The sequence below is a fragment of the Haplochromis burtoni genome, unplaced genomic scaffold (assembly GCF_018398535.1).
Source record: "Haplochromis burtoni strain Fernald_Lab_line unplaced genomic scaffold, NCSU_Asbu1 Contig_382, whole genome shotgun sequence".
NCBI classification, from domain to species: Eukaryota; Metazoa; Chordata; class Actinopteri; order Cichliformes; family Cichlidae; genus Haplochromis; species Haplochromis burtoni.
Window position 1 is genome coordinate 486881 of NW_024582743.1, and position 12987 is coordinate 499867.

The 12987-nt window shown below is 39.5% G+C and overlaps 1 protein-coding gene across 2 annotated transcripts in view; it reads left to right on the forward strand.

The window, feature by feature from the left end:
• Positions 1–11447, forward strand: part of st8sia3 (ST8 alpha-N-acetyl-neuraminide alpha-2,8-sialyltransferase 3) — an 18072-nt gene extending 6625 nt beyond the window's left edge. The window contains exons 2-5 of one of the 2 annotated variants that reach the window (XM_005944379.3): positions 2376–2405; positions 6410–6529; positions 7819–8376; positions 10611–11447. In XM_005944379.3, the coding sequence (XP_005944441.1) occupies positions 2376–2405; positions 6410–6529; positions 7819–8376; positions 10611–10893 (991 nt within the window). In that variant the 3' untranslated portion in view covers positions 10894–11447. The remainder of the gene's footprint in view (positions 1–2375; positions 2406–6409; positions 6530–7818; positions 8377–10610) is intronic. The other variant, XM_005944380.3, reaches the window with a different exon arrangement.
• The last annotated feature ends 1540 nt before the right edge of the window (positions 11448–12987 follow it).

Consider the following 12987-nt stretch of genomic DNA (forward strand, 5'->3'; position numbering starts at 1 on the left):
ATAAAATCATCAGATTCTCTGTAAGATTAAAGTCAGCTATTGAACGGCGTATATTTTGAAGTAAAGGCTTTAAAACCAAGTTAGTACAGACATCGCTAATGTCACATAACTTTCCCGACATGTGGCCAACAGTAATGTTTTAATGTTCTTCATTATAAAAATATTTGCGCATAAATAAGTGACATAATATTCAGTACTTACTTCTGAAAGTTTACTCTTCCTCCGCTCCGCTTCCGCCGTTTTTTTCCTGGCAAAATTATCCACACCACCACCGCACCATGAAGTCTGGGATATGTTGGGCCATGAAGTCTACACCGACCCATCCTTAAAATTCAGGGGAATTAAGGACACATTTGAGGGCCGCATTTCGAGCAGCCTTTGAATTGGGACAGCCTTCGTCGTGTTGCTGTGACGTAATCGGCCTTAAAATGCGGCCTTTAAGGCTGCAGACCCCAAATCCGGTCATTGGTACTTCCTGGCTTGTGTAGTTACTAGGTAACAAAAGCTCAACACTGCCCCTAGCGTCCTGGAGCACTTCCGTTGTGTTTTGGAATTTGCATGTGTTTTGGGGTTTGCGCGTGTTTCGGGGGTTTGCACGTGTTTTGGAGTTTGTAAGTGTTTTGTATTTTGTATGTGTTTTGGAGCTTGCATGTGTTTTGGAGTTTGTAAGTATTTTGGAGTTTGTACGTGTTTCGGGGGTTTGCATGTGTTTTGGAGTTTGTACATGCTTTGTCTCTAGGGGCCACCGTAGGGTCTCCTGTATACAGTGCTTAACACATTCATTAAACCACCAACAAATGTAAAGTTTATACCACAGCTGCCCTAAATTGTCATTTCACACCAATACTGGAGAACTAGAGCCCATACAAGTAGCAAACAAAAACCTGGATGATATCGAGGACTACCACAACAGTGGCCTGGCCAGCAGTTGGTGTGGACCGGGGATGGCTGGTCAGCAGCTACTGATTGACAGACCTGATGGATAAAAATATAACTAAGAAAGAATGATAAAAAAGTCACCAAATATACAAGTGTGTGTGAAACAATGAACCACAGTCTAATGCACTTAAAAAGGTGTTGACATTTTTCTGTCCAGTCACGCAGCAGACAGTCATTTATCTTAGAATATGAACAGAAAACATCAGGAGCTGCTTTTCACAAAGACTGATGGCAGAAATCACCTGTGCTAAAAAAAAAAAAAAAAAGGAAGAAGAAGCAGGTTTTAGTAGGGACAGTGCAGCTGAGCTCCACAGAAATCTGTAAATCTTTGCTGTCCGACATGTTGGGTCATGTGCGATGTTCAAACAGCGCAGGTCTGATGAGGGCTCTGTAGGCCGGCCGGCCGTCCTTGGCTGATTTGATTTACAACACGAGTGCCGCATTCATTTTCCTCCCGCCTGTAATAATTTTCCCCCTCGCTTGCTGCCATCGCAGGCCAAGGTTACGCTCAGAGTGAGTTAGATGTGGAGCAGAGCAGCATTTTTAAAAGAAAGCAGTTTGTTAGTGGACAAGTTTCTTGTCATGTTGTTGCAGCGTGAGCCCTAATTTATCATCAGGAACTTGGTGATTGCTCTGATCACTGTGCAGCCATATTGGATGGAGAAGGTTTTAGTCCATGTCATGGACTTTCTGCCTGCCAATCAATATTACAATTCAAATGATATTAGTTATCTTTGCTGTTATATCTTAATCAGGAAGAAAATGTCACTAGTTTCTCATTGCTTTCTTTCTGAAGAGGAATGAAAGCAATGCCACAGCTTCTGAAAGTAAATCATGCTGATGAGCTGTTTTGTTAAGATATAAATAATCTCAAGGTTTCAAACTATCTCTCAAATCACCTGCTTCGTATACAGTAACAAACATAGCTAGATGCAGGGAGCTATAGTTATGGAGCTTTTCTTTTTTTGCATAGTCTCTACATGTGATGTAATCTCAACCAAGAGCTATCTCACTCAAAACCACATGTACCACCAGCCTCTTAGTTGTACTCGCTGAAACATCAGAGGGTTAAAAACATCTTTCAGACTCTTGTAACCGATCCATTTTGCCAATGCGGAAGTTTCTTAGAAAAAAAAAAGTACCGCTGTTCTTGATTGAAAATGCCTGTTTTCACTTTCCCATTACAGTGAAAATATTTTGTTTAAATCTGTACTTTGTTGTGTGTGATGATTGGAGGTCTTCTTATTTTTGATACTGCTGTCACAGTTATAAATGTGCTGTTGAGCCATTTAGATGATTTGCGGTGAGTATTTGAAATGCACTATAGCCTCTGCATGCCTGGTCTCCAGCTCCAAAGTGGTGGGTGTCATTTGAAATGTCAATGAAGAACGAGTGAGTTATTTATCTTTTCTTTTTGTTTCACGCCCCTCCTGCAGTGAGAGGCCACCTCGCAAACCCGACCTGAGGTGAATAAAGAGTGCTGATGCTAAAAACGGAAGGATGCAGTGCAAGCCTTTCTTTTTTTATATCCGGATTTATGTCAATCACATATGTATTAAATGGGTATATGTATGTCAGTCGACTGCTGTTAAAGCTTGACCTGCCAGCCTACTTACCATCTTTCAAGTCAAATCAAAATTAAGATCACGAATGCTCACTTGAGCCCTGTTAATGTTGTGGTGCTGAATTTGACATGGCATGAAGAAATGTACCATATATATCTATATCTATATCTATATCTATATATCTATATATATCTATATATATCTATATATATATATATATATATATATATACATAAATATATATATATATACATGGTACATTTTATATATTATATATATATGGGTACATTTTTATATATATATATATATATAAATTAGATGTATATTTGTATATTGTAACCTTACTCAGTTTAAGCAGAGGTTGCAAAATGATTCAGCATTTCATTGTAATCTGTGAGCATTATAATTTGAGCATACACAGCTAAATACATTCAAAAATAAGAAGTCTTACATACAAGCTTAGATCCTTTCCAACCTCCAGTTTGTAGAGCTTTAATGGTAAAAATTGTATTTCATGCTGATTCAGATTCAACTCCTAAACTGCAAAAAATGTCTGCAAAAATATCAGATGCTACAGCAACGCCTGAGTTGCACAGACATAATAGAGGCCGAGCCACCAGTTCACTAGGGGAAAATGTGCATTCTCTAATTGGTGGCAAGTGACTAGGTGGCGGCAAAGAACTTCGTTATGATTGCTTTAGTTGCTAGCAGATTGTTGCCTGTAGTTTGCATGAAAGATGCCAACTTTTATAACTTTTATAACCTTTGGGGTTATGTCAGAAAGGGTATCTGGTTTTAAAGTCTAACAAAAAAATATGCAGAGCTACCTGCTGTGGAAATCTTGTGTTGCACTGTCTAGCTTCACTGCTGCTCAGAGAGTAGTTGGCAAGTGTTTGCAGACAGGTTGGTGTCTTCCATTCAAACTACAGGCAACCATCTGCTAGTGAAGAAAGCAGTCATAAGCTGTGTCCCAAAACGTAGGCTGCATCCTTCGGAGGCCACATTTGAAGGCCAATTACGTGACAGCCAGGCGACGAAGGCTGTCACAATTCGTCGACTGCTTCAAATACGGCTCACAAATGCGTCCTTCATTTCCCCAAATTTGAAGGATGGGTTGGGTGCGTCCTTCGTGGCCCACCATATCCCAGAATAAATAGCACGGCTCAGCCAATTTCAGTTTCCAACAATGGCGGCCGCTACTAAGTTTTAATATTACTCTTATTACTCTTTCTGGGTCACAAAATAAACTTTTAACATATTTTCAGACGAGAAAGTAGCCATGTAAACTTCAAATATCTGCTTGGTTTATCAAGACATCGCATATTTGCAAAAGTGCTCCGACATTTTCGGAGACGTCTGTTACCCACCCGCTTGATAGCTAGCCGGGGGGTTCAATGGTCACTCGAGCCGGCAAGAGCAGCGGACTCCCAGCTTCATCATTTTCAGACCCTGCTGTCTTTCACTACTCAGGTTAAACATGATATATAAGTCACTCGGATAACTTAAAAATGTAATTTTTTTTGAAGGCTAGACCGTCCCATTTCACAGCCTTGCACTTCCGGCCTTCTCGGTCTTCGAAGGACCCGGCCCAGGCTGGGTCCTCCGAAGGATGCGGCCTACGTTTTGTGACACAGCTATAGACTTTCAAAAATCTCAAGCAAACTCCATGCCAACTGGTCAGGGAGTGCATATTTTTCCCTAGCAACCAGTCATTACTGGCTTGCCTGGTAGGACAGTCCAAGTTACCTCTGTTGCTTTCTGGACTGTCCTAATGCAGTCACCTGCACGAACCTGGTTCTTCATGGAGGATAAACATCAAGGACTTCAAACAGTATTTGATCAACTATTATTTGCCTATGTCATACTAGAGACCTAAAATCTTGACATTTTGAAGTTTAGTCTGTGGCAGGAAACTAGTCTTAATGACTCAGTTTTCCCAGACAGGGATTAAGCCTTGGAATAAAACTTTCCAGTGGAGACCTTCATTGAATTTTTGTTTTAGTCTAGGCTTAATTCACTATATACAAAATGTCGAGTTTTCATTGCAAAAACCCGGTGTATAGAAATTCTTTTAAAATACTTACCTGATGAATCTCTTTGTTGAGTCGAGGTTTTATTACAAATGTTCAGGACGATTATCATTACCGAGAAATTAAAGTTGAGCCTTCTTGCACTGCAAATAAAAATGTTCATCTTAACACGTTTGTTTTGTCATTGATGTGAATTAGTGTTTTAAAAGCATCCCAAACACAGACACAGTGAATGAAACTGTATTAGGCTGAACAGTCAATATTTCCTCAATGTCACTATGAATAACTTGTTAAGATGGACAGAGTTGATGCAACTGTTTGGCCTTATTGCTCATTTTTCCACAGAATCCCGAAGAGTCTATTCTTTGACTAAACCAGATTCGCATGCAGGAAAGAGACTGAAAGTCTGCATTTACATTGAGCTGAGTGTAAATGAATGAGCTGTTTTTCACTGCAGCTGATTTCCAAATGAACAGAATGATAGATATTTGCAAAATGGCTCTTTAAAGTCTTGCACATTTCTGTAAGTTTCTTTTGGAAGCATTTTAGCTTTGTGGAGAAAAAGACAAAATCTGATTTATGAATGGAGAGTTCCCATCTACAGTTCTTGTCTTATTTATATTTTCATGTAATAGTTTTAGCCATATTGTTTTTGTTACTTTTATTAAAACATCACTGTAAAGAAGTTGTGAAAAAACACCAGCTGACAATCAGACAGGTTTTTAAACAATTCAGCATTTTTGGTTCCAGGTATTTGCCCAACTAAATATCATTGAGTATTTGTGGCTGTAGCAAGAAAGGCTGGCATGCATGCTGCATGCACGAGGTGCGATCAAAAGATGCTTGGCCATATCAGTGCAGTCCCTACTCATTAACTGGACTACTGGCCAGATTTGCCTCCCTACAACTTCATCTTTCTTAAACTTTCTTAAAAATGCAAATAAAAGTGGAATGACTAAAGTTTTGACACAGTGGAAGAAATCAAGTGCTTATTGTAGAAGGAGTCATGCTGACCTTGATGGAAAGATTGTTCAAATTTGATTTTTATTGACTACCTTAGAACTTTCTGATCACACCTCACATACTTTGTGCAAGAAGACATAACGACATAACAGTGCAAGAAGCTGCTTCTCTGGATGGGCTCCAACTCCACCGCTTTGGACTGCTGCTAGTGACTGTAATCCATGTTCTGCTCTGCAGCTTTGGTGAGCTCAGTGTAGTGGCATCAGCTCCTTACCTTTTATGGATCACTGGGCAACACTCTGTAGTTGGTGGTATTGGACACTCTCTCTCCAGAACAGAACAACATTTACAGTCGCCAGCTGCAGTTCAAGGCACTTGTCGGTGTCTGAATGGTGCTGAGGACCCACCAGAGCACAAAGCTGACCAGCATGCAAGTGTTAAATGCTATATGAAAAAAAAAATCTCAAAACACTTGGGCACTCATACCAGTAAAATATGCATGTTTGAAAAAAAAAGATTTCTTTAATAATTAGCTTATTCTTAAAAAACACGCCTGTTGACTTCATGTAAAGATATGCACAGGATGAATATTTCTGACACACTAAAAGTGTATTTAGTATATTTATTCTCAGACTGTTGCTGTACTATTGTACAGTTTCTAGTTTTATTCAGAAGCCACTAAGCCACAGTTTTTACTACCAAATAAAAATGTGTTTATATCCTGGCTTGTTCAAAACCTGCCTGATTGCCTGACTTTTTGTTATTATGTCCATTTGATGATATTCAAAGCTGCTTAATGGTTTACCAAAAAGCTAAAATGCTTCATAAAATATTTCTAAGTGCAACTGCATGATTTACTTTTATTAAAAAGAGGACCAAGTTAATTGACATGTCTCTGCCTCCTCTGTGCAGCTCCCAGTTGGCGATGAAGTATTTGGATCCAGCTTTTACTTCTCTGACCAACGCTCTCAGCGAGGACCTGCAGAACTCATCTAAATGGAGGCACAACAGCACTGCTTTTAACCAGCAGAGGTAGAACACACACACACACACATGCACACACATGCACACGCACACACACACACACACACACACACACACACATGCACACACACACACACACACACACAAACTGTCTCCTGCATTGGTTTCTGATGGTCTTGAAAGCTTAACATGCTTTTAGCACTCCCAACAGCAAGTGTTAGTTGTGAAAAAGTTTGCCACATTTTTTGTGTTAGTGAAAGCTTTGGGTAGCTGTTCAGAAACACTTCACTGAATCCGAGCCCAGTATCACTTCTGTTTACTGATTGTGGACCATTTTGAAACTCTTCTGGATTAGTGCAAGATATTTTTTGCTAAATAAAAGCATGAACTTAAAATTCATCTAGTAGATTTTTCTTTGTGGATAGGGCTGCTACTGACCTATATTCTACAATACAAAAACATACAAGTCCAAGCTATGTGTAGTCATAGCGAGTCACATTAAAGTCCAGAAGTTTGATGCTAATCTAAAGAAGTTTCAAGTCGGAAGTTAGAGCATCACTTAAGTCAGTTAAGTGTTTAGTCACATTTTAAAATACATCCTCCTGCTCTAAAACTGAAGGCACTTTTCTCAACAGACTCCTAACTGTTTAGTAGAGTTCGCTATCAGCCAATGAAGATATACCTTAAACCTCTTAAGATTCTTTTTAATGGCCACCAGGGGGCAATACCTGTGGTTGCAAGAAAGATTTTTGATAAGAAGTCTCCGGGAAATTGGCCTTCTAACCTGACCTCAGTAAATAGTTTCTTGATGAGTTTATGGGCTTAGTCAAATAATAGTCTCAGATTTAGGTTACTCAAGGCAATCCTACAATCATATCTGCCTCTTGCTTCTCACATTTGGCTTCAAAAGACAAAGATGGTCATTATGAAAACACTCAGATAGAGCCATCAAAGCAGGACTTTGGAACTGTGGTTGACATCATGTAGCTACATCCATCTTTTATACTATCTATGGTTACCACCAATTATCAGACCCAAATCTATTTGTGTCAAAATAGAGTTCAATGTGCCCACACAAATACAAGATACAGGGTAAGAACTCTGGTGCCAGCAAAGTGGAGGGAGGAGAGCCTTTCTTCCTGAAGATCGACTACATATCAGCTTCCAGTCCTACTGCCATCACCTTGTCTTGTTTATTTATTTTTGTCCACCTGGAACAACTCCCAGCACACTTTCACTGCACATGCTTTTGTAGTGTTCTACCTGGCTGACTTTCTCTGTGTTGTCTGTTGTAGCTAAAAAAAATCTCAACAAGGCAATATATTTCCATCTTGCAGGAAGGAGATCTCTCAGTACATCGACATACCCCACAACTTCACGCTGACTCGAGACTCAGTCCGAATCGGTCAGCTGATGCATTATGACTACTCCAGCCACAAATACGTCTTCTCCATCAGTGACAACTTTCGCTCTCTCCTCCCGGAGGTCTCACCAATCCTCAACAAGCACTATAATGTATGTGCTGTGATTGGCAACAGTGGTATCCTCACTGGCTCACGCTGTGGTCCCCAGATTGAGAAATACGACTTTGTCTTCCGCTGCAATTTTGCGCCGACTGAGATCTTTAAAAAAGATGTTGGGCGTCGCACCAACATGACGACCTTTAACCCCAGTATCCTGGAGAAATACTATAACAACTTACTAACTGTGCAGGACAGAAATAACTTCTTCCTTAGCCTGAAGAAGCTAGATGGCGCCATTCTGTGGATCCCAGCGTTTTTCTTCCACACGTCGGCCACAGTGACGAGAACGTTGGTGGACTTTTTTGTGGAGCATAAAGGTCAGCTCAAGGTCCAGCTCGCCTGGCCTGGAAACATCATGAAATATGTCAACAAGTAAGAAAAAGCAGACTATTAAAGTACATTCAGGTGTTAAATCATTAATATCTAGTATGTCATCAGTCCACATCTCCACATGTGATCACTATGTCATTAGTAGCAGTAAAACATTTTATAACTCTACTCATTAAAAATAAAGATGCATACTTAATATAAATTTGGCTGATCTCCTCTTCAGTGTCTTCTCCCTGTGCACCTCTGGACCTCTTCCAGATGAGGAATTTGCACTTATATTTGTATGTCTGTGACGTACACTGTATTGTCTTCATTGTGTTATAAAAACAAAAACTCTACAACTTTAGTTTCACATTAATGAAGACTTCAAAAAGCCAAGCCGGAAGAGGAACAGAGCTGCATAAGGAGGCAACCCTGATGGCCAAGACTGGCCAAATTAGGACTGGCCATCATTTCTGTGTGGAGTATCCTGAAGGGAATAAATGGTTAAGAAGATAGGGGGATGGTTTTAAGTCAGGAGTCTGTGTGGACAGATTTGTTTTTGAATATAACCCCCCAGTGGCCGTTAGATGAACTGCAGTTTTGGCCTTTTATTTTCTGAGGTTGTAGCTGAGTTTTTACAAATTTTGTTCTAGGGTACATATTTGTGTTCACAGTAATAAGGAAACATGTTCTTCAGTCCAACAACGCAATTTATTGATGACTTTAATAGTTTTTGGACAACAGTAGGGTTGTTGGCTGATAGATTAATTTCTGGATTTTGGTCTTTACGGTAATTGATTTGTTTGACAAGGAAATCTCCATCATCAACGTGAACATTAGGTTTACTAGATAACTTTTTTCTAAATATGTCTTGTCATTGTCATTGGTAATTATTTACCTTTTACCTATGATGATACTCACATTTCATAAGGTTGTCAAAGTGACCTGTTGAAGTTCAAACTGAGCACCAGAATGTGGAAGAAAGGTGATTCAGGTGATGCTGAACGTGGCATGGCTGTTGGTACCAGACGGGCTCTGAGATTTTGGAAACTGCTGATTTGTGATTTTTTTTCCAAACAACCATCTCTAGGGTTTCACATTATCGATAATGTTAGTAGATCAATATAGACTAAAATCTAAAGGAATGGTTCCAGTATGTTTTTGAATCTATGCCATGAAGGATTAAGGCAGTTCTGAAGGTAAAATGGGGTCCAACCCACTACTTGAATTAGTCTCTGAGTTTATTGCATAGCTCATTAAGATTAACAGCTGATCAAATTCGGTGCTTTCTGCTTGTTAAAAATGGACATGCACACAACTGGATTTCATTTCCGCCCGGTTAGCTTGGTCGTCCCTGTCTCTTAGCATTTAAAGGCTGTAGCTATTTGTGCTTTCTCTCTGTCTGTGTTTTTAAATGTCCCTCATCCACCTCAATCCTGTTTAAACAAACTAGTAGAAACTGGCTGTCACGTGGCTGTTTTGTATTGAGCTGTATTCTATATGTCAAAAGAGGAGATTTAGGCTCCAAAGCCGGATTATAAGGAAACAGCTATTTAGTGAAAGGTATGGCACACAGCTGTAACAGTGTGTGTGGAGAGAGGGGGATTTAAGTTGGGTTCTTAGTGTTGTAGTGGCAGAATAGGGCTGCCCGTACAGTAGTCTAATCTTTACCAATCCCATTAAGTCTACCTGCTCTGGAAGAATTACCACTTTTAAGCAGCTCAGACGGCTTTCAGCGCTGTAAGGACTCTTGAAGCCGCTTTTGTTTAGGCCAGTTTGGAGAGTTTCCCCCTTTTGTGATTCTTCAGAGCAAAACTGCCACATTAAAGCTTCAGCAGATTATGTCCTATCAATAGAGTCCTATTTTCAGAATTTTTGGGAATGATCTCTAGAAAAAAGCAGACAAAAGTGGACAGGATGATATTCCTTTATCTCCGTTTACCAAAATTCAGGTTTTTGCCTAAACTGTTCAAAACAAGGGGGAAATAACTAGGAACAAAAGCAGGAAGTCGATGCTAAAAAGGATCAAAACACAGCAAAAACATTGCAAAAAAAGTACAAGGAACATGTCACAGATAAACTCAGTGGTTTGTTGCAAATCCTTGATTCTAATATTCTTTAATTCTAATAATCGCTTTGCATTTATTTGCCACTTAGTTATTAGGTCATAGCATTTTTCAAGTGTTTAATAGTAAAAGTGATATAATTCACTTTAAGAGTGAATAAATAAAGTTGTGAGTGCCTGAATTATTAATTTAATCTGTGACCAGTCTCTTGTCATTCATACTCCACAGCTACTGGAAAACCAAGCAGCTGTCGCCGAAGCGCCTGAGCACAGGCATTCTGATGTACACGCTGGCTTCTTCCATGTGTGACCAGATCCACCTGTACGGTTTCTGGCCCTTTGGCTGGGACCCGAACACAGGCAAAGAGCTCCCCTACCACTACTACGACAAGAAGGGCACCAAATTCACCACCAAGTGGCAGGAGTCCCACCAGCTGCCAGCCGAGTTTAAACTCCTCTACAAGATGCACACAGAAGGACTGCTGAAGCTCTCCCTCTCCCACTGTGCTTAGGGATAAAACTGTGGCAGGTACTGTGCTCCTTCAGGCTCCGATCCAGCACTTCCACTGGCCGGAATTACAGAAAGGGTGAGACAAGCAAAGTTGGGACTCCTGCCGTTTAGTCAAAGGCAACAGCTTGACTGTAAGGCTGAGTTGGTGCAGTGGAGATCAGCCTGAGATACCAGAGCAAAGGCTCGTAATCGTGCGCTCAAGATGAACTGTGACAGCTCAATAAACAAGCAGTGTGTTAATTTTCTACTGCTCATAAATCTACAGCTGAACAGCACTGCGTTTAGTTTCATTTTACCACAGAAAGGTGGACTGTCATGCAAAAGCTGGTCTTCAGACGAGTGTCACAGTGCTGAATCATTTAATAGCTTTTTAATTGCAGTCGTGGTCTTTCACAGAACTAATGCAGACACATGCAACATAAAACAGCTCCATCCAGAAATGACAGCATGTAGGCCAATCAGATTCAAGCACATAGATCCAGGCATGGCAAAAAACATGATTTTGTGGCTGTTTTCAAAAATTGCAAAGTGCTGTCTTACGTTCGTTATATATTATAATAAACAGCCGTGTGGCACTGGGGTTTGGTAAACCCTCAAACTCAGAGCTCTGACATTTTGGGGTTTTTATTTCTTTGGTTTCTTTGCTGTTTTTGGTCTGAAAACAACAATGCTGGGATCATCCGCATGTCAGGGACCACACTGACAAAGTCTGGAGGTTGGATGTATGCAGGGTCCTGACAATATCCTAGATTTTATTTTTGCACATTAGAGTCATATTAAGAAAAGAAGATGAAGCTTGATGAAGATGATGATGAGATCAGAATACACAGTATTTTGCCTTTGACCAAGATACATTATCAGATTACATATCTTTCTGTTTTCAAAACTTCTACAGTGCCACATACAAAGGAGAACAAAAGGAGGGACCAGGTTTGGCTTTCTTTGCTCCACCTGACAGCTCCAACATCATTATCAGTCTTTCCTTTTGCCATGTCTGCTGTTGTGCTATATATATATATATATATAAGAACGCTCAGTCTCTATATTTAGCACAGTGAAAGGATATAGTAGATCCTACAGTAGTGCAATCGGTGCCTGGAGAAGTCTCTTTTTTGTTTATTTAAGCAGCAGGTATGATATAGTATAAACGCCCTGTGCTACAAGCACTAAAGTATGAAAAAATTAATTGCATTTGCACTTCACTCTCCAAAAACGAAGTAGTATTTCGTTAGCTTCATAGCATAAGTGCCTAAGTCATTTTTTGGTCAAATTGAGATTTTTGCCTAACTTTACTCCCCTACCACTGCTGCATCATCCTGTCCGTCTGAAACACAAAACACAAAAAAATGACTTAGGCACTTATGCTATGAAGCTAACGATTTTACATATATTCACTTAACTCTATCTGAGTTTGTGTCCATCTGATGAATGTAAATCAATTTTTCTTTCTCCTTTTAGTCTCATTAGCTCATTCCTTATTCCCGTTTCTACCCTGCTGTTTTTATTTGTTTGTTGCGTATGAGTGGTTTGATAACCTTTGATTTCTAAAGTGAACCTACTGCTAATGTTAGAGCTATAAACAGAGTAAACCGTGGAGTTAATGTCACTTTAAAAGATCTACTTTTAAAACAAATAACTATACGTTTCATAGGGATAGTAGGGCTGAGTGATTCTTTTGAATATCATTTAGGAAAAACAAGATAATTGGATTAAGTGTTGGAGATGGAGCCAAGACGATGAAAAGAGCTACTTTGGTCAATACAATTTCTGTAGAAGTAAATTATGACAAGGTTTAGGAAAGGCTAGAAGCTCTGAAAGGCAGGTTGGTACAAAGCAGAGTTTGCTTTGCAGTCAAAAGCAATTCAATTCTCTACAACTATTTAAAATATTTAAAATTATTTATTTATTTATTAAATTAAATAAATGCATGATTCTTGAATCAATAATCACATTAAATAATCACAATTACAAACAATCCCAAATCCCAGCTGATCTGTAAAGTTCAATCACAGACTGTATTTAAATGATGGAAATTGTGACGTCACAGTTGATTAGTGCAGCAAGGAAGCTAATTTACCATATTAACTTATTTAAA